This window comes from Phodopus roborovskii, unplaced genomic scaffold, assembly GCF_943737965.1.
Source record: "Phodopus roborovskii unplaced genomic scaffold, PHOROB, whole genome shotgun sequence".
In the NCBI taxonomy this organism is placed as follows: domain Eukaryota; kingdom Metazoa; phylum Chordata; class Mammalia; order Rodentia; family Cricetidae; genus Phodopus; species Phodopus roborovskii.
This window is the reverse complement of record NW_026125397.1, coordinates 15439970-15462824: the sequence shown is the minus strand read 5'-3', so window position 1 is coordinate 15462824 and position 22855 is coordinate 15439970. Positions and strand designations below refer to the sequence as shown.

Here is a 22855-nt window from a genome sequence, read left to right as displayed (position 1 = left end):
ACAATGATGTAACTTACCTACTAGGACTTGCAGTTCCCACTTAATTAGCTTTTACAATCTAAGCTAAATGCACAGCTTTAATCTTAAACTGGGAATTCTTCCATGTCCCTGACCCAGAAGTGTGTTTGTGTGTTGTGGTAATCATTTGCTGCAAGTGGCCAACACACTGAAAAGAACTTTGAAGAAAACAAATACCCCGTAAATGTTAGAAGCAACATGTGGATGGATATAGGATGATAACATCTGTGTATGGTTTCCAATGCTCTTCTGGGTCTGCTGGAGTCAGTAAAGGTTTCTGTAAAAATATACTCCCCATCCCTTTCCTATTCTGATTTCTATGTTGTTCAAAAAACAGAGAGCAAAGGCCTTTGTTAGGGAGAGATGTGGGTACAGATCAGACGCACACACAGAGAATACAGACTATGATTAAAAAAAAAAAAAAAAACAAAAACTACAGACATGTGGAAGATGGGAAAAGAAAAAGAAGTAGAGAACTAAGTTTGGGCTCACTTGAGCTAAACTTCTCCTTTTAAAAAGTCTCTTTCTTATTCCTTAGTGTGACCCTGATGAGAAGGCCCACCCCTGCCTGGGGGTTTATACGCAGTTAATTGTGGGATAGTGGGAGAGACATTCTCTCCAATGGTGTAGCCTCTAGTCACGTGTCCATGCTGCAAACCCTCATCCCTGTTCCCATGAACAACCCCAAAGCTACTGATTGGATCACCACTCATGAAAGCAGAAGGAAGGTTAGTTGGGAGAGGGAGGGAAATAGCAGGAATGGAGTAGAAAAGGAACAAGACAAGGTCAATATTATGGAAATACATTATATATTCATAAAAATAGCATAGTTAAGACCACTGTTACGTGCAATTAATATATGCTAATAAAACATTAAAATTTTTCAGAAAATTTAAACCAAGTCATTCAAACAGGAATATGCATGTGAAATGTTAATCATTAAGGAAGATAAAAATCAATAAAAAAAAAAAAGGTTTCCACATTTACCACAAATGAAACAGGAAAAAAAATCATGTAAATGGCATTATTACATGATATAAGAGTATAATAATTCTGGAAAATAAGTGATGACATGCTGTAATAATTCTCCTCTGGAACTATTTAACTGCCCTGTAAATTTTAACAAGGAGGACAGAAGATCTGGGCCATTGAGTTTTATTGCCCTTTAGGACAGGGGCAATGAGAAATGACTGAGGTTGCAGACTCCACTTTCCAGTAGTGTGGTGCTTTGAATAAGAATGGCCCCATGGGCTCACAGATTGAATGCTTTATCATCAAGGAGTGGCACTACTTGCAGGCAATTGGGAAGGATGCCCCTGCTGGAGTAGGTCTGCCTGCTGTCACTGGAGGTGGGCTTTGTGGTTTCAAAAGCCCAACCCATTCCCAGTCTGTCTCTTCCTGCTGCCTGTGTATCTGGATGGAGAACTCTGAGCTACTTCTCCAGCAACATGGATGCTTTCCATCATGATTATGAACTAAACCTCACAAACTGTGAGCAAGACCCAATTAAATGCTTTCTTTTATGACAGTTGCCATGGTCACTGTGTCTCTTCACAGCAATAGAACACCACCCACCACACCACCCCTAAAAGAAACCAAACTTACACAATGGAAAAAAGAAAGCATCTGCAACAAATAGTGCTTGCATATCTGGATCCTGGTATATAGAAGAATGCAAATTGATCCATATCTATCACCCTGTACAAAACTTAAGTCCAAGTGTATCAGACCTCAACATAAATCCAGATACACTGAACCTGATAGAAGAGAAAGTAGGAAATAGCCTTGAGCTTATTGGCATAGGAAACAACTTCCCAAACAGGACAAAAATAGGATGGGCACTAAGATTAACACTTATTAAATGGGACGTCATAAAACTGAAAAATTTTTTGAAAGGCATCAATAGAAAAAAAAAAGAATACAGAATGAGAAAATATCTTCAACAACCCCATATTTAACAGAGGATTGATTTCCAAAATATATAAAGAACTCAATAAACCAGACATAACAAACCAAATAATCCAACTAAAAAAAAATGGGGTACAGATCTAAACGGAGAATTCTCAACAGAAGAATCCCAAATGGTCAAGAAACGCTTAAGGAGATGTTCAACATCCTTAGCCATCATGGAAAAGCCTATCAAAACTACTCAAAGATTCCATCTTACACCTTTCAGAATAACTAAAATCAACATAAGTGACAGGTAATGCTGGAAAGGAAGTGGAGTACGGAAACACTCCTCCATTGCTGGTGCAAGTACAAACTTGTACAGCCACTTTGGAAGTAAATGTGGCAATTTCTCAGAGAACTAGGAATCAATCCACTGCAAGACCCAGCACTTTTGGGCATATACCCAAAGGATGCTCAATCATACCACAAGGACACTTGCTTACTCAACTATTTTAATAACAGCTTTATTTGTAATAATCAAAACCCGGAAACAACCTAGATGTCCCTCAACCAAGGAATGGATAAAGAAAATGTGGTACATTTACAAATGGAGTACTACTCAGCTGTTAAAAGCAATGACATCAAGAAATTTGAAGGCAAATGGATGGAACTAGAAAATATCATCCTGAGTGAGGTAACCAGACAAAGAAAGACAAATATATATGTACTCACTCATAAGTGGATATTAGATATAGAGCAAAGGACAAGCAGATCACAGGCCACTCCCCCAGAGAACCTGGGTAACAAAGAGGACCCTAAGAGAGACATACATGGGATCAGCCTAGGAAGGGGGAAAAAAAGATAAGATCTCAGTAAATTGTGAGTGTGGAGGGCAGGGAAGGGGACAAAAGGGGAGAGAGGAGGAGGGGAGTGGGGAAAAATATATAGCTTAATTTAAAAAAAAATGACTGTCCCTACTATGTTTCATACTGGGTAAATGCTCAGCCATAAAACTAAAATAAGAACATATACATCATGGGACCTTAGTTTAATATTTTCCCTGTTAGCATGTCATCAAATAGATTAATATTTAAAAAAATAAGCATTAATGGGAGATGTCATTCTGTAAATATGTTTCTCTTATTGGTTAATGAATAAAGCACTGTTGGCCTATAGGAAGCCAGATAGGCAGGACTAGGAGACAGGGGGATTCTGGGAGATGTAGTAGAGAGGAGTCGAAATGTAGGACACAAGAGGACTCAGAGGCCTGAACCCTCTCTCCAGTAAGATAAGACCATGTGGAAATACTTAGATCGATAGAAATGAGTTAATATTTAAGACAGAGCTAGCCAATAAGAAACACTAGTAACAGGTCAATGGTTTCATAACTAATAGAGTCTTTGTGTATTATTTGGGGCTGAAGCAGCTGTGGGACCAAGCAGGTGGTAAAGTGCTCATAACAAAGCATAACTATATACACAGAAATATTAATTTAGTATTCAAATGCCAAACCATAATTAAACTGCACTCTTTAAGTATTTTGAAAAACAAGTAAAACAGATTTCACCAGCATTTGAAAACATTTTATTTCTACTGGCCATACAAGTTAATTTTCCAATTTTAGTATTTGATAATTTTCCAATTTTCCTAAAAACTTTACAATACACCAAGCTTCCTAACAAAAAATAAAACAATAGAGCAAAACCTGTGTAATATTTCTAGATTTGTTAATGGCTACAAGTATTACATAATCTATAAGTAAATATAATTTTCCTCAAACCTGTATGCATATAGTTTAATTTCCTGGAAAGTGTTTTGCCACAGTTCTTAAAAGATGTTCAGTTATTTCTAAATAATTTTTAAACACACACACACACACACAAGAGAGATACTGAACATTATACTTACATGGTGGGAGACTCCCGGCTCATTGAGGAAACCGAGTCAGAGCCCTCTACTGGAGTGGGGATCCTTTCCGATAGCAAGCTTGTCTAAAAAACAAAAAACAAATTAGTTTGTTTCCCTGTTTTTCTAACTTACAGTACAATTCACAAAATCTCTAGTACTGTAGTTCTGCTTTTTTTTATCCTTATGCTTTCAAAATTAAGTAAGCTGGCTCAATGAAGTTAAAAGACTAAGCAATCCCCTGGTCTATGCATGGCTCCTGCTCTATTATGTTCTTGATATCATAACCTCCACAGAAGACTGTGAGCATGTGCACAGAGAACTCAGCTAAAGCTTCTGCTACCAGAATAAAAAAAAAAAAAAAACGTGGTAATCAAAGGTTTAGACTCTAGGTCTACTAAAAGAGGGGGTCTGAAGTCATCCTGTGTCAAGTTTAGAAGCATGGATAGCTAATACCAAGTACCACAATTCAAAGGAAGCGATCCTTAGCCTGGCATGGTAGCACACACCTTTAACACCAGCACTCAGGTGGCAGAGGAAGGCAGATCTCTGTAAGTTCAAGGCCAGCATGGTCTATATAGTAAGTTCCAGACCGGTTACAGCTAAATAGTGAGACCCTGTTTCAAATAAGGAAAGAAAGTGGGGGGGGGGGAGATACACATCCCATTAAAATATCCTGTCCACACCAGGTGGTGGTAGCATACACCTTTAATTCCAGCACTAGGAAGGCAGAGCAGGCAAAACTCTGAGTTCTGAGTTTGAGGCCAGCCTGGTCAACACAAAGTTCCAGGACAACCAGGAATACACAGAGAAACCCAATATTAAAAAAAAAAATTTTTTTTTTAACTCCTGTCCACAGTAAGGAACTACAGTGATGCCTGTAACTGAAATCGAGACTGTAGGGAGGAAGAGTTTATAACACATACCTTCCTCCATGCCTTTGCTATGGATTCATGCAGGCCATACGGGAGCAGTGCCTGCAAGCCTTCACACGTGCTGTATATCTGACGACACACACAAATAAAAGCGCCTTTGACTATAGGCAACATTTCTGATCCAGAGAAAATAGAAAGATCTTCATCGAGAAGTTTCTTTGAAAACCTGGCTATTATATGAGCACCTGTAGGACTAAGAAAGAGATCACAGATGAGATTCCAGAGCCAAGAGATCCTGGCTTCATGGCGCACCAGCAAAGCAGCCCGTCTCAACACAGCTCAGTTGCTGGTTCTCTTTCAGATATCGTATAGCTTTCTGAAAACAAGTCAATATGCCTGATCCACCATGTGAGCACGACCCTTTCGGTGGGACACGGGGAAGGGTAATCAGACACGGGAAACAGCAAATCTGCACACACTCAGGAGAGACAGACGCCAGGGTCACACATGAGTGTTCTTGATTTTCCAGTGAGCATGTCTTATTGCTGCTACCTCCCCCATGACAGTAACAACACAGTCACCAAGTTCAAGGTTGTTTTCCTGGAAATAATAATGATACAGACAAAACTGCTTCCAATGTGAATCTTACTGCTTGAAGTATTTTAATGTGCTTATGTAGTAATGTTTTTTTCTATAATCCTCTGAAGTAGAAGTTTACAGTTCAGAAAGTATATGCACGGGTTACAGAAGTAACTTGCGCAGTATCACACGTAATAATGAGAAAGAAACAAGATCACCTGGCCTGCCTAACTCCAGAGAAAAGCAGCATTAATACTTTCGTAGACTTAAAACAGTGACATCAAAACAGAAACGAGTATTAGACTCAGACAACACTCAAGTGTCCAGGTACCTTTCTCCAGCAACATTATTGACACCTTACCATCCTTGCCTTACATATGTAACTCGGTGTGTGTCTCCAAATAACAAAATTTCTATTTTAAATGCAATATACCCACATTTAAAAAAAATCTAACTTTCAGTAAGACAGCCTACATCAGGCTTCTCTTTATTGTCTTAAAGATGTCATTTTACCTAGATAGGTTTGTGTAAATTACATTTCACACACGTCCTACAGGTTGTGTTAGGTGATTTAAACGCCCAATGTACTTTTTCGCCAGGCCAATTATTCAGTGATTTTATATCTGAATGGCTGTTTCCCCATAGTATCTTCCAACCCATTTCCTGTTTCCCCAAGTATTCTATAAGATGATAATTAGATCTAAAGGATTATACTTTAGTTCTTTTATCCCTCCTTGACAAAATGACTTCGTTGGTCATGTGTGCCTCCTTTATGAAGCACTTATCTGATGGTCCCAATTTAGGTGATACTAAAAATCCGTTTGGCATATGGCACCAGGCTATCATTTCTGGTAAGAAAGGCTCTCTTCACCTGATGACTTCAGCAACTATTATGATAACTACCAAGATTTTGTGAAGAAATACTACATGCATCTTTTCTGATCCAAGAATTTTGTTTGTAATTACTAACTAAAATTTTTCCACAAATAACTTTTCCTGTGTAATTTGTTGAAATACAGTATGTAAAGGAAAGTTGGAAAATAGTCTAATTTATCAATTTGCAAAGCAATAAATACACTTGGTATCACAGCAATTTCATTAAGAAATTATTCAGCCCATCTGTGTTTTATTTTTACTATTTTTATCATTGTAATATCTTTTAAGTCCATGTTTATAGACCTAACATATTACACCCTATTGTACCCATTATTTTTTGATTCTCAAGTTGCACGTCTTAAATACAGTAGAATATCCCTTAAGATAGTTTTAGCCCTATCCTGATAGTTTTAAGTAGCCACCTTAATTTCTAGAAACAAAATTAATCAAAGATGATGGGAGATGTCATTCTGTAAATATGTTTCTCTTATTGGTTGGCCAGTAGGAAAGCAAGATAGACGGGACTAAGAGACTTGGAGGAGAGAGGAAGTAGTAGAGAGGATCCAAGATGGAGGACAGAGAGGTAGAATGCCAGCCCATCTCTCCGGTAAGATAAGACTGTAGAGAGCCACCAATGCCATTCCCGAAGATAGTGCCAGTTTCCTGTCCATAAGCCAGCAAGGCGCAGATGCGCGATCCACGTCATGGGGTGACCGTTACGAGCAGTGCAGGCTGCAACTGTCAGTAACGGACACGATTCCTCTGAGCATATATAAGCAGAGCCCGTTTTCCTCCCCGGGGTCTTCCCTCAACTTGCTGTAATGAGCCGCGCAATAAACATAGCTGCAGAAGAATACTGTTGTTGAGTGTCGTTCTTGCAGGCAAGGCGATAGCGCTTGACAAGTGGTGCCGAAACCGGGGAACCTGACATCAGCGGCACAAGGGGGACCCTTCAGTCAGCTGGAGAGGATTCAGAACTGTGGCAGACAGGTAACAAAATAAGGTAAGTTCTGATAGACATGCTATCAGGAAAGCATGTCAGAAGCAGAACGTGACCAAAAGTTGGGTGTGCACAAAAAGAAAAAGGCTAGCAAAGAGAAAGTGAAAGAGCCCTGAGAGACTGATCAAAAAAATAAAATAAAATAGAAAAGAAACAGAATAATAAAAAAGCCACAGATGGAGAGAATCTGGATACTGTACGGTATTATATTGTCTTTGTATTGTTTGACTACTGAGGAAACAACTGTTAAAGGAAATGTTGCTGGATTAATTCAATTTATATATTTTAAAAATGTTTTGACTCCAAAATTTAAGTTCAAGGACAAGTTACTGGGGAAAAGGATTTCTATTTTTGTTTCCACAGAAAATAAAAAGCTGTGGATTCCTTCCAAACTAATGTGGTTTGAGCAAGCCAGACCCCCCTGAAATAACTACTGCTTTTGCAATAGCGCAGGTGAAAGCTCTTAATCGCCACATGGTGAAACCATTTTGAAGAGTAATGCCACCTGGATTAGAGGTTGATGTCCTAGAGCCCGGGAGAGGGGTAACTCCACTATTCCCCAGCAACCCAGGTGGGCTCCTTATTGTAATCAAAACCCAGCTCAACGTGGAGCCTTTTGTGTTTGTGATTAAGCAATGGCACCTTTGCAAACTCTAGTGAGAGAATGCTATATTGTACACCTCAAGTATGCTCCTATTCTTTATGTTGGGATGGAGGAAAATTTCCTTTGGCCCTTGTGACCAGAATGCCCAGGTACGTTCCCGTTCCGGTAGAGAGCCAAGCACCATGACCCTCTTTAGACAGAAGAGAGATTTTGGAATCACTGCTGCTATCGTGGTTGCCATTACAGCTTTAAGGAATGGGCGGGTGTAATGGGGTTTGGCCTGCTGTTATGTGGTGGGGTGGTGCTCCTGCTCTGGTTGGTGTATAAGCTACGTGCTCAACAGACACGTGACAAAGTGGTTATCGCTCAAGCCCTAGCTGCTATGGAGATAGGCTCCTCTCCCACTGTGTGGCTAAGCATGTTTAAAAATGAACATTAATTGTCCAATAGGAAAGCCCTTGCACCCTGAGTCTTCTATGACATTGCACCATTGCACCAGGTTAGGGTGTCCATTTTTTACCAGAAACAGCCCTAATGCTCTGCGGGGGTTTTTCCCATTGCACGCAGACAGGTGCTTCTTTAGTTTAGCCTACTGTAATAAATTCTTCACGCTCAGGTTGCTTGGCTTAGCACTGCACTCCGTGTTGACTCTGGCCATGAGCAGCTCCGAGAAGGGCAAGTCTGGTTGCATGTGGGTTGGTGTCCAAGGCCCCACCTCCAGGGAAAAGATGCTGGACAGGAATGGCACTGACTTGGCTGACTACCAGGATTCAGGGTCATTACAATGTCCATCTCATTACTGGAGATCAGACCACTACCCTTGCCTGTTGCGTTTATAAAACAAAAAAGGGGGAAATGTAGAGAGCCACCGGTGCCATTCCCGAAGATGGCGCCGGTTTCCTGTCCATAAGCCAGCAAGGCGCAGATGCGCGATCCACATCATGGGGTGACCGTTACGAGCGTTGCGGGCTGCAACTGTCAGTAACGGACACGACTCCTCTGAGCATATATAAGCAGAACCCGTTTTCCTCCTCGGGGTCTTCCCTCAACTTGCTGTAATGAGCCGCACAATAAACATAGCTGCAGAAGAATCCTGTTGTTGAGCGTCGTTCTTGCAGGCAAGGCGATAGCGCTTGACATAAGACCACGTGGAAACTTAGATTAATAGAAATGGGTTAATATTTAAGACAGAGCTAGCCAGTAAGTAACACTAGTAACTGGCCAACAGAATTATAACTAATATAGAGTCTCTGTGTGTTAATTGGGGCTGGCACAGTGGTGGGACCAGACCGGCAGACCGCCGGGGGAAAAACGTACTCCGAACACAAGGACGATTCTGTATACTTCTTATTCCTGACCTAACAATGGTCATTTCTTCAAAGTTTCCTGTCTCCTGTAAAAACAAACAATCAAGCAAAAAAAAAAAAAAAACAAGATACAGAGAGATACCACAATGAAAGTATCTGCTCACTGTCAATAATATCATTGCTTCTAGGCCTTTCCCATGTTGGTGATCTCAAAAAATCAGAAGATAACAAACAAAAAACTTTAGAAGAAAAAGTAAGATCATAATTGCATTTCCAGTATAACTGAATAGTAAAGATTTTATTTGTTCTTTAATTTTATGCTTTTATTTCTTACACTTAAAAAAAAATCTTAGTTCCCAATGCCATTACCTATTCATTATCCATAACAATTTCAAATTACACCAATACTGCTTCTAAACATACCAAATGCAGCCGATCTTGAAGATTAGTTCCCCTACCCCACTACAAGTTCAGTGAGGATGAGGTTACTTAAGTCATTTTCTTCTTCCTGAGTTTGTAACTAACATGACTGTTAAGGTTTCTTACTCATTTGCTTTGAAGGTTTTAGAAATTGTGGCTTCTTTCTTTTAATGTGTTTACCATTGGGAAAGTAAAATCTAAGTATGGCCAGTGTATGGATTGCTTCTCCACACACACTTTTGTCCTTCTCCTCCCTAGAACCGACTGTTTCCATTGTCTTTCAGGGTGTCATTAACAATTCCCTCCTAAGCAATAAACAAAGGAATGACCCAACAGTCCTGTTACACAGGACAGTATTCTATAAACAGGTCTCTGGTTTTCTTTTTCCAGTTAAAAATGTCTAAAGCTAACAGCATAAGCAATGCATAAAAGTATTCCTAATTCTCTCTCTCTCTCTCTCTCTCTCTCTCTCTCTCTCTCTGTGTGTGTGTGTGTGTGTGTGTGTGTGTGTGTGTGTGTGTGTGTGTGTGTGACAGACACAGGACACCTGGAGATCAGAGAATAATTGCAGGAAATCAGCTCTCTGGTTCTACCATGCGAGTCCCAGGAAAATAAAGACAGGTTATCAGGCTTGGCAGGTGGCATGTTTCTCTGTTAAGCCATTTCTGGCCCCCTAATTCCTTTTTAGAGCTATCTAGCTGCTCACTGCTCCATTGTGAAAAACAAAATGTAATGAGCCAGACTCTGGCTAGTTGCATTTGCAAATATTACAGTCTTTCTCCTAAGGAAACAATTTGTAGAAACTTTACATAATGATGATTCAGGAATCACTTCTGGTAATGTATATATATATATATATATATATATATATATATATTTTTTTTTTAATGGTACTCATTTTTTCTTTCTTTTTCTTTCTTTCTCTCTCTCTCTCTCTCTCTCTTTGATAATCTTTTTTTAATTTAAATTTGAAACAAGCTTGTTTTACATGTCAATCCCAGTTCCCAAACCCTCCAGTCCTCCCCTGTTCCCCCCACCACCACCAATGCCCAGCCCATCCCCTTTCTGGTACCCAGGGAGGGTGCGGCTTTCCATGAGGAGTCTTCAAAGTCTGTCATATCATTTGGAGCAGGGCCTAGGCCCTCCCCTGTGTGTCTAGGTTGAAAGAACATCCCTCTATGTGGGATGGGCTCCCAAAGTCCATTCCTACACTAGGGATGAATGCTGATCCACTACCAGAGGCCGCATACACTGCCCAGTCCTCCTACCTAACACCCACTTGTAATTTACATCTTGTTTGTTTAACTTCAATGTATGAGAACCTTTCTTCAAAAGCAAACCACTTCCAACACTTGGAAGGGAGGCAGACTTGGATCTCTGTGAGTTTGAGGGCAGCCTGGTCTACAAAGCCTCACAGAGAAACCCTGTCTCAAAAAGCAAAAACAAACAAATAAAAAACAAACAAACAAACAAAAAAACCCACATACAAATCAAAGCTCTGATTTCATCCACATTAACAATATTCATATAGAAACAGAAAACTTAGGATTTTTATATTATTAGTGCCACACATACTAGCATTCTTTTTTCTAATAAGTAACTTTATTTTTTAATTTATAAAAGTATAAAATTTTGTTACAAAAACTTGCAAATAAATAAAAAACATCACACAACAAATTAACCAGACTCAAGTCCATGCAGTTAATGGATTTACATGGGGTCAGAACTGACTAGTTGAGGGGGAATCACAGTTCAAGGCTGGCCCATGGTATTAGTAAGATCTTATTTTTAAAAAATGAAAAATATTAAATTTCCAAAGGGTTAAGGAATAGATAAGGAGATATTAGAATTCATGACAAAAGATAAATCTTCCTAATTAAAAAAAATCATTATGTACTCAGCATCTCCAGTTAAAAAGGACAAACTGAATGCATAACATCCATCTGTTCCCTCCACTAACACTAACATGCATGAGTAAATGCATAGAAATGAAGGGATTGGACCTTCCCCCAGCACAACTTCTACTCAGTGGTCTCCTGCTGAGACTGCCCTGTTTTTTCAGGCAGGTAACTGCAAAAGGCTTCATTAGGGCCTTCCCAGCAAAATGCCATGGCATTTTCAACACACTATAAAGACATCTGCCCTCGTAACAGTTACCAGCAGGTCTTTGAGACATCTAAGGAGTAATAAAAGAAAGCAAACCAACAAGTAAAGAGTAAATGGAGGAACTGACAAAGTATGACATGACAACTTCATTATCCACAGAAGTGAGCAAACAAATTTACAGGGCTCCAAAAGGAATAAGATGTTCTGCTTAGACACACACGCACGCACGCACGCACGCACCACAGAGAGAAAGAGAGAGAGAGAGGCCAGCAAGACTCCTCAGCAGGTAAAAGCACTTGCAATAACCTGAGTTTGATCCCCTGGAACCTATATCAGTGTATAAGAACAAAACAAACTCCACAATGTTGTTCTTTGATACACACACACACACACACACACACACACACACACACGTATCATAGCACGCATACACCTGTGAACACATGTATGTGCACATAATACAATCAACAAGATCAAGAATTGACTTTCTGGAAAAAAGCCACAAAATTGGTAAGTTTCAAGTCAGCACTAATAATAATAATGAAGCAAAAATGAGCGCAAAGATTTTCATTACTGATACGGCAACACTAACAAGTTAGCCAGTAAAAACACATTCCTGGCAACTCTCAACCATAAATAAATAACATCACCATTTCTCTGAAAGACACACCTGTTAAATTTCATACCAAAGGAAATAACTCTGGCCAGGTCCATACACCTAATAAAGAGATTAAATAATTCAAAGAATCAGGTAATGCTAAGCACGCATTGTCTCACAGATGTATTCTGCCAAATACTTACAGACATTATAACAATTCTCTACAATTTCTTTCACAAGATAGAAACAGGAGTTATTGCTTCTAACTTATGAAACCAGCTTTGTAGCAATATCAAAAGACAAAGACATTCTAGATTCGGGGGCTGATATCATGTGTCAACATGGCAAAGATCCTCTATAACCACAAAACTCAGCACCACAGTGGGGAAGAGGAAAGGAATATTCACAACCAAGTGTGATTTACTCCCTGAGTGAGGTGCTTGGCACTTACAAACCAATTAATGTTGGGCCTGGAGAGATGGCTCAGCAGCTGCTCCTCTAGAGGTCCTGAGTTCAATTCCCTGCAACTACATAGTGGCTCACAATCATCTGTAATGGGATCTGATGCCCTCTTCTGTCATGCAGGCATAACATTCACACAGAGGACTCACATACAGAAATAAATAAATCTTTAAAGAAAATAATTCTCCAAATTATTTTCCAAAATAATTCTCCAAAAATTAACATAATCCATCATATCAACGGGCTAAAGAGAACAAAGGCTGCCCACTTCAGTATCGTTGACAGAGGAAAGAACTAAGGCACAACCTGCTATCCACCAACAAGCGAGGAGGGCCGTCTGAATAAATTACAGCAAACTAAGTAAGAACATAATTATACAATAAAATCATGTTCCATTCTGTACTACTGCAAGAAAACGTCCATGCTGTGTTTAATAACTGAGATTTAGGGTAAGGTATATGATGTCATTTTTACAAACCAGAGTAGACACGTTTGTAAGTTCACAGGTTTGTCTAAGAATCACACCATCAGAAGCACAGAGAAAGCCTGGGCTTTCTCCAGGGCTACCATTGGCTAAGGAGGAACTAGGACTGGGTGACAGCAGCTGAGGGAAGGAGGTGTGGCCTCCCCTCTGAACAGTCTGTAAGAGGGTCTTGAGGAGCAGATAAAAAGCTGTGGGTTCCCATTCGGACTGATGCCCGCTCTCCTTATTGTGAGCTAAGATTATATAGTAATGTCAGTAATTACTGTAAGTAACTACTATAGAAATTACTGTAAGCAATTTCCTCCATTTTGAGGGCATCCAACATCCTCTTCTGCCCTCCAGGGGGCCGGCATGTACATGGTGCACATAAACCCATGCAGGCATGTATGCATGTATACACATGAAAACAATAAGTAAGTATTTCAAAAGACTATATCAAAGCTGGCTTAACATGTCACTAGTACCTGCTTGGGAACCCTAGGCACACAGGAATAGTTACATTAACATGTCCACGAACCTTTCTTCTTCAGACGAGTTCATAGTTTCTCCATAAAGGAGTAAAATAAGTCCTTCTTCCACAGAAGCAATTCTTGCCAAAATATCAGCTATGTGAATTAAAGCTGTTTCAGAACAATGTGGAGCAGCCTGCACCAAAAGAAAAAAGAAAAAAAAAAAAAAAAAAGACATATCATATACTCTTATGATGTAGCAGGGGTGGTATACAGTCTAAAATAATACGTCTGAGTTAAATGTATCATTAGATTATATTCTTTTATCGGCAGAGCTGATGAGGCAAACAAATCCAAGATTTTCACCTAAGTCAGTTTCTGCAAATCACTGTAGTACAGCTCCGTGTATAATTCTGGATACAAATGCTCTAGCTGCCTCCCCATCTGCATTGTCCTGTGTTTTTCAGTTACCACCTTCCTGCAATTTGTCATGATATACATAGTGTCTGATACACCATGATTCTGTCAGATTGGTGCCACCCTCATATACCTGACTGGGTAAAGAGTGACTAGGGACAGGAGCTGACACATACTCAATGATGTCACCCACGTGGGAAACAAAGTGGACCAATCATACCTGCTCCCTTTCAATGGAAGTGTTAATACTGCTTAGCAAACATGTAAGAACACTGGAAATTATGTTAATGCTGAAGTCAACTCACAGAAACAAAAACTCTTATGCCTGCATGAATGCTAATGGCCATAGTCTCTGTATTTTAAAGCATGTATCTTACAACTAATAATAATTTCATGAAATCCACTAACAAACCGAGTCGGGTGTAGTCCCCTATTATTATATATGGTGGAAGCTGGGAAGATGGTTCAGTGGGTTAGAGTACTTGCTAAAGAAGTATGAAAACCCAAGTTCAATCTGTCTCAATGAAATCACGTGGAAAGAGGGACAGAAGGATATAAAAATGCTCCTGTCCTGTGATCCCCTAGGCACACATAAACATACAAATCTTCACACATATGTGTCTATACCTCACACACATACGTACTGTGTGTGTGTGTGTGTGTGTGTGTGTGTGTGTGTGTGATAACAGCCAACCTGAAAGAACAGAGAAGCACCAGGCCTCTGGACATCTGTAGTGATAATCATGACTGCATTAGCTGATGTGCTGATCTGTCCACTGTGGGTGGTACCATTCCCTGGTTTGGATCCTGGACTGAGGAAATGTAGAAAGGTTGCTGAGCAGCAGCATGTATTAGTCTCAGTTTCTTAACTATGGATATAATATGAACAGCTCCTTAAAGCTCCTATGTCCCTACCATGATGGACTGCCCCTGAGCTGGGACTTGAAAAAAGAGTGAGCATACCATAACTTTGTTTAGAAAATGTAAACTGTATATGTACACAGACAACTTGGTAAATGCAAAGTTAAAAACGGTGACATTTATACAGCAAGCAACAATCAATGAAGTATTTTATAACCCAATGAAGTGTGGCCCAGGAGGGCAAAGAGAGAAGTAAAGATGCTCCAAAGTAGATAACAGACATGAACCTTCTTGTGTACTCTAAAGTCACTGACAAGAAGTTTAAGTCAAAGAAGTGTAGAGCTATGTTGGACACACAGCCATCCTGGTGCAGCGAAAACCAACTCCATCAGTGTTGGGTGTCTAGCATTGACAGATCTCTTCCGTCAGCCTCTTTGGTGAAATTCTCTAGCACAAGGAAACACACAGTGTGAACTGGGAAGACAGCATGGCTGTTCAGCTCTGAGAGCGCACAGTGTGAACTAGGAAGACAGCATGGCTATTCAGCTCTAAGAGCACACAGTGTGAACTAGGAAGACAGTGCAGCTGTTCAGCTCTTAGACTGCACATGCCTTCTTTCTCACACTAGTTCGTCCTACTTTGCAGAGTTGGCTCTTCAGGAAAATAATCATATTTCCAAAAGCTATAAAACTGTCATTAAAATACATGAGACATTCACAAGATTTATTACATTCACAAGACAAATAGCTTCTTAATAGAATAAATTTTTCCTAAGTTTTTCACATCACCAAATCTAAGTTTGAATAGAAACTAAAATAAGATGTAGTATGTGTGTGTATTCCTGCCTCCCATCATAACTAATATATCAAATAACTGCATAAACTATGATTTAATAAGGATCCATATGAGCAAAACAACTCATGTAAGAACTATCTGTAAGAAAACATATCAACCTTGTCAGAAATAAAGGTGTACTGAGTATGGACCTACACTAGCCATTGAGGAGGTCCTTTACTCTTTAGTGACACCCACCTCAGTTCCTTTCATCAAGTTGTGAATGGGCTGGAGAAGTGTCTCTGTCACCGTGCTGTTGTATAAGCATTCAACAGCACACTCTTTCTGGTCGCAGAGGATCCGCAGGATGTCAGTCACCATACTTGCAGGAGAAAAATTCTCTAAGAAACAGAAAGGTGAAAGTCAAAACACTACCAAGAACTGCTTTTCTCTGTGCATGATCTACCATTTCACAGGGAATCCAGTTGACCTAAAATCACACATGGAAAGCCCAGAAGATGACAATTAGAGCCTGAAACTTATTATCTCAATCAGCTTACTATCTCTTCAGGCTAATACAAAAAAAAAAAAAAAAAAAAAAAAGACAATAGACAATATAACATTTTTCAGCTAGACACCAAATGATACGTTAATACTGAAGGTATGGTTGAAAGAAAACTCAACTCTTTACTTCCAAGAAAACAAGTTCATTATATTCACTTTTGTTCATTTTCTTAATGCATTTGGGTATATGAGCTTAATAGATAATTACATGAAGCATTTAGATAAAATATGAGTAGAAAGAAGACACACAAAACTGACATTTCCAGAAGGTGCTATTCCAGAAGGCAGGGGAAACAGGGTGTTCCTCAGATCATCCTTGGAAACCTGAGCTAGAAAGCCTAAAGTGTGACATGGTTGGACTGGCCACCGAAATAAATGCAATGTTTTAATATTAGAGGGTCAATCTAACCTCCTCACATGAATGTGATATGAGTGCCTTAGAAAGACAGAGTAAAACTAACAAGTTTTTAATTCATGTTACAGTAGTCTTCATTCCATAAGCATGCTAAGTTCATACCTGACAAAAAAGGATTTAGTGATTTTTTCAAAAATCAGTTCCAAATGAGAAACCCTCTTTCCAATGACAAACATTATCAAAGAGCACATAGCTATTCACATGATCAAGAAAATGCCTACTGAACAATGCCCCAAGCATTGCAGTCTGAGAAGAAAGACAGTCGACCAGACAGACAGTAAGCCAAAATACTGATTGTTTTTAGCAAGTAAAGATCATAGATGATTTTGATTATAAGTGATGCTGTAGAGGCATACAACAGGGCTCTTACACTAGTACACTGTTTGTGTAAATGCTGTAGACACAGAGAGAGTCCTGGAACCCAGTTGGGAGCAGTAAACTATGATAACCACACAGAAAATATATACTGGCTGATAGAGATATTCTCTGACTAATATGTAGCCCAACTCATTTTTTTCTCTTAATTACTCCAGTTCCTCTCAGAATTTGTTTTAGCATTTCCAAGCTATTTCCCAATTTTAGAAGAATATGGTCTAGATTTTATTTGTGATATTGTGTTTCACTTTGGAGATTTTTACTGATATACAAAGAAGTAGGAGTTATTTTAAATGGTAATAATTTGACCATTTTTACAAGCTGGTCAACATACATAAGGACAAACAGAAATTTACACTAAAACATGCTTATTCCCCCCCCCTCCCTTTTACACTTAACAAAAGAAAATTCTGGAAGTAACAAATTTAGATTGGAACCATGTAATTGCACCTAGTTCTTCCCTCATCTCATGAAGTAAGAAAGTATTTCATTTATTTTTGGTTTGAAAGGACCCCAGAGTTGGGTTTTAAAAGACATTCACTATTTTAAAGAGTTTGAATTTTTGAAATGTTTTAACTTTCTTTTAGTCATTCTTTGTGTCTTTCACATCATACATCTCAATCCCATTCATTTCCCATCCCTTTGTAACACCCTCCTGCCCCTGCAACACCCCCCTGAAGTAAAATAAAATAAAATTTAAGAGAAAAGAAGGAGATAAGGGGGAAAAGAAATCTCATCATGGAAGCAGCAGTGTGAGGTAGCGAGCCACGCAGTAAACCCTTCTATCCATATATCTTTATGTGCAAATGTTCACTGCAAAGGGTCACTGGTCTGATTCAAGGCCCCTGGTTTCTGCTACACTACAGACGTTGCACTCTCAATGGGACTCCTCTAGGATATTCTGCTGTTGCCCTGGGTCAGGGAGATCCTGCAGCTTAGGGCCTGTAGGACAACACTATCTCATATGCTCCAGCAGATCGTGGGTGGGGTGGATGTTGGGGTGAGCAAGGTTGCTCAGCCCACCAGTTCCTCCCTGCAATCTCCCCAAACCATCCCCACTACCACCACCACCAGAGTGAGCTCTCCAGCACTGCCCTGGCAGTTCACCCTTGGAGCCATGAGCAAGAGGCGGGCCAGTTTCCTGTCTTCACATCCTCAGGGTTAGTTCCCCCATGCCCACACCTTTAGGGCTACCTCTACTGTGTTGCCCAGGCAATGTGGAGGGGCTACTCTCCCAAGCACTGCAGCTGTTGAGGGAAGGGAATTTTTAAGTATCTGAATTTTTAAAGACTCTGGTACTTTTAAAACTTGGAATATTATATATCGTGATATTCCTAATATATTGAGATCTTGGGGATGAATGAGGAAGGAGAGGTGATAGCTATGTGTGTTAAGCAGACATGGGGTCAATTGTGCTGACTGGCTTTATGTCAACTTGATACAAGCTAGAGTTAGTTGAGAGGAGGGTTACCACTGGGCAAGTGGTCCTGGGTTCTATAAGAAAGTAGGTTGAGCAAGCCTGTAGGCAGCACCCCTCCAAGGCCTCCAACCTCCTGCCTCCAGGTCGCTGCCCTGTTTGAATTCCTGTCCTGACTTCTGATGGGAGATGCCATTATGTATATATGTTTCTCATACTGGTTAATGAATAAAGCACTGTTGGCCAATAGTAAAGGAAGATAGGCGGGACTAGGAGACAAGGATGAAAGAGGAAGTAGTAAGGAGGAGTCAAGATGGAGAGACAGAGAGAGCAGAACGCCAGAGGCCTCTCTCTCTCTGGTAAGATGAGACCACGTGGAAATAATTAGATTAATAGAAATGGATTAATACTGTAGACAGAGCTAGCCGATAAGAAACTAGTACCTGGCCAACAGCATCATACCTAATACAGAGTCTCTGTGTGTTAATTGGGGCTGCTGCCGCGGTGGATCCAGGGCGGCAGGGGAAAACCTAACTCCTTACAGACTTCCTTTGATGATGAACAGTGATACAGAAGTATAAGCCAAACAAACCCTTCCCTCCCCAAATTGCTTTGGCCATGGTGTTTCATCACTGAAATAGCAACCCTAACTAAAACCAGCGAAAACAAACCAGCTGAACAAAACACCATGAAAGCACAAAAGGCAGAAAATAACAAAATGGGAACACACCTATCAATACAATTTCTTTTTATAACACTTGAGAATCTTGATATTAAGAAAACATTACAATTCTCAGCAAAACCAAATCTAAATTAAAACATTAATAAATTAGAAATGTCTTAAGATATCTATGAACAAAATTAAATTTCATGGCTTACTTCAGAACCAATGCAATGTCTTACAAGTACACAGAGTCTTAATAAACCTATTTACCAAAATTGGTAAGTAACTCAAAGAGAACTTTCAAATGTTTTGATTGTTCGTTTTCCTCCATTTAAAAGAGATGCATCATTTCTAGTACAGCAATTAATCAATCAACCAATCAATTTAGGGAGGGGGGCATTTTACCTGAATATGCAACTGATGTCATCTTTGGACAACTTGGTGAATGATAGATGAGTTGAGTAAACAAAACCAGCAGATTTGTGAGAGACACTGAATCTTTACAAAAGAAGAAAACAAAAGTAATTTGTAATATGCTTACAACCTAAATAACAGTCACCTACATTCCACTCACCTGAAAGACTGCATCACAGTTCCTATGTAAACCCAGGCAGAAGAAATCTACGATCCAAAACCCTAACCCCAGAAAAGAAGGCAGTCAGAAGGCAGCGCTTACCCCACTGCCTTGCTATGCTAAAGCACAGCTCTGACATCTGTTCTGAGCTGATCACTGAAATCCACGACAGATGCATGAGTCTCACCATTGGCTATTTAAATTAATTCAACTATGATAAGTAAAATTCAGCTTAACATGTTGGTTCAGCTAACTTTTTTAGCACAGTAAAACAAGGTCAGCAATTTTTTTTCCCATGAAAGATACAGCAACTTCAGCTTTGTGTCTAAATCATCTCATCACAAGCATTCAAGTTGGCTACTGTAGCATGAGGCAGCCATATACAATCAACAAATAAACAATTAGTGTAAGCCATGAGTACTGAGAATTCATATTTTCCACATGCCACAAAATAGTCTATTTTTTAGTAGTTAAAAGACATGCCTAGCTCACAAGCATGCAGAGCAGATGGAAGGCCAGGTTTAGCCCACAGGCTATAGTTTACCAAGACTTGCTATAGAAGCTTTCATTAAAACATTCTGAGAAAAACTATGTAATTTAAAGTTGATTGCTGGTCTCTGTTATTCTCAAATTCAGTTTTGAAATGAACTGTGATTCTTGATAGAGCAAAATATAATCATTATAAAGAACATAAAATGTAGGGCTGGAGAGATGGCTCAGCTGTTGAAGGCTAGACTCAAAACCAAAAACATAAGAACATAAAATGCTAAATTTATTATAGATGAGAAGCATGTAAAGTTAAGCCGAATACCTGCAAAAATATCAAGGATAGTCACTAGTCTTTCGAGTTCTGTAAAAGCCAGCAATATCATATGAAATACTTCTTCTGTAATTGAAGAGCTCATGCTGTCCCCACACTGTTTTAAACTATCCGGCATAGCCTTGAACACTGTTCGAGAAGTACATAGTGCCCTGTCGGTTCTCGGGGAGCTCAAATAGATTAGGGCAAATAAAACAACTGGACAAGAGGTTTCATGACAAATAGACTGTAACAACATCAATAAACTAGAGCTCATATGACCAGATTCTGTAAGGCTAACAAGCTAAGAATGGATTTTCTGTTATTAAAACGTGTCAGGGGTCCCAAAAACCACGTTCAGATTTGATTGAGTTGTTAGACCCATAGGCCCCATACAATCATGTTCACATGACACATTATAATAAAACTATGCAAAGCAAAATCAAAAAGAAAGTTTACTGGAGACGAAATTAAGAGCAAACCAGGCACAAGCTTGTGAGGGCCTCTCCCAGAGGAGTCAGGCAGAATGTGTTCAATCCCTCCAGAAAAACTCACTAGGAATCTAGGGATGCAGCGCTCAAGGTTCTTATTGGTGGGGCAGGGGGGAGGAAATACATACCCTCTGCCAGTACATGTCAACATTTTAAACTTCCAAAAGCAAACCTGGTGTTCAGCATAAAAAGCAATGCTGTACAAAGAGTTTAAGCACACGGGGTAGTGTACAAACAATTTAAGCATCCTCATCAGCACTGGGATTAGAAAGAGTCCAACTTCCCATATGCCAACTAAGAGTCAAGCTTGCAAACAGGCTACTCTAAGGAAAGCAGCTTCAGGCATGCTACACGAACTTTCTTGAACAACCAGACATACCATATTATCCACCAAGGCCAGATTATTTACTGTCACTTTTCAGGTTTGTTGAACTCTGTTCAACAACTGTGTTCCTACTACAGATAGAAAATCTTAGAATTAACAATGATAACTGATCTCAATTTGCTAAATTAAATGAGACAGAATAAAAATAATATAATAATATATGATATGATACTCTCCTCCACACCATCTTGTGTGCTGGGCCATTTTGTGTCAACTTGACACAAGCTAGAAAATCATTTGAGAGGACAGAGCCTCAGCTGAGAAAACAGCCTTTATAAGATCAGGCTGCAGACAAGACTGTAAGACATTTTCTTAATTAGTGATAAAAACACAGGAGGGCCCAACCCAGTGTGGGTGGGGCCATCCCTGAGCTGGTGATCCTGAGTTCCATAAGAAAGCAGGCTGAGCAAGCCATGAGAGCAAGCCAGTAAGCAGCGCCCCTCCATGGCCTCTGCATCAGCTCCTGCCTGCAGGTTGCTGCCCTGAGTTCCATCCATGTTTTCCTCAGTGATAGACTTAGAAGCTTTAAAATGAAATAAACCCTTTTCTCCCCAAGTTACTTCTGGTCATGGTGTTTTATCACAGCAACAGAAAACCGAACTAAATCAAAAATTCCCAAGCTGTCCCCTGGCAGAATGCATTGATGTAGGTTCAAAGGACCCTGGCCCACTTACAATCTCTTTCCCGCTGTTCCCCTGGGGCAGATGGGACTTTTCCTGTCTCCCTCTTCGCTTGTCTTCTCTCTGTCTCTGAGACTCTTCACCTCTTTCCTCCCCCCTTCCCTTCCTAATAAAACTTCTCACTTAAGCTCTGTCTGCCTGGCAAGCTTGTCCCCCACCTGGGTCACCCTCACCTGCCATGGAATCCGCCAAGTTTCCCCTAGTACTTTATCATAACACCTATAAAATAAAATATAAATTTCATACTTCCTTAAGATGGGAGACTCAGGACACAGTGCCAATCAAATCAAAGCACAACAAACTTTCAGCAGTGTGAAAGGTTCGGTGTTTGATGTAGGGGGCCCAGCCACAATCCTTTGACTCCAAACGGCTCCATTTGGCCATCTCTGTCAAGCTTGTCACAAGCAGCTTGTCCAGGAGGCTCCGAGTGGCTCAGTCCACAGCTGCTGCTGTCCTAGGTGGTGGTAGCTCCATGGGTTCTAGTCTCTCCTGCAACTGGGCTACACCTTCATCATGGCTTCTCCTAAGCTCCCTTTAGGGACTCTGACCCTGTCACATGGAGATACCCTCAACTTCTCTCCATGATACCCTGCATCTTAGGGCTTCTATTATAATTAGCTTCTTCACCAATGGCTTCTCCTAGACTCTCACATGCCAAGCCTTGCTTGCTCTCCATGACCAGGAGTACCCAGTTGACTCTTCCTCGTTACCAAGTTCAGCTGCCAGCACAAGGAGCAGCATTGGCCACCCCTGGACCACAGCCTCTGTGTGCTGACCTGAGGAAACAATCCCCCAGAAGATTTTGCCTTGCTGATACTGCTCTCTTCTAAGCACAGCTGATTCTTCAGTCCTAGGTTTCTCTTTAA

At 40.1% G+C, this 22855-nt stretch overlaps 1 protein-coding gene across 1 annotated transcript in view; it reads right to left on the bottom strand.

The window, feature by feature from the left end:
* The window catches only part of Tbc1d32 (TBC1 domain family member 32), a 165993-nt gene that overhangs the window by 107407 nt on the left and 35731 nt on the right, over nt 1-22855 (bottom strand). The window contains exons 13-17 of the mRNA XM_051175508.1: nt 19466-19558; nt 15884-16026; nt 13642-13769; nt 4740-4941; nt 3817-3899 (exon numbers count right to left, since the gene is read on the bottom strand). Coding sequence (XP_051031465.1) covers nt 3817-3899; nt 4740-4941; nt 13642-13769; nt 15884-16026; nt 19466-19558 — 649 coding nt within the window. The remainder of the gene's footprint in view (nt 1-3816; nt 3900-4739; nt 4942-13641; nt 13770-15883; nt 16027-19465; nt 19559-22855) is intronic.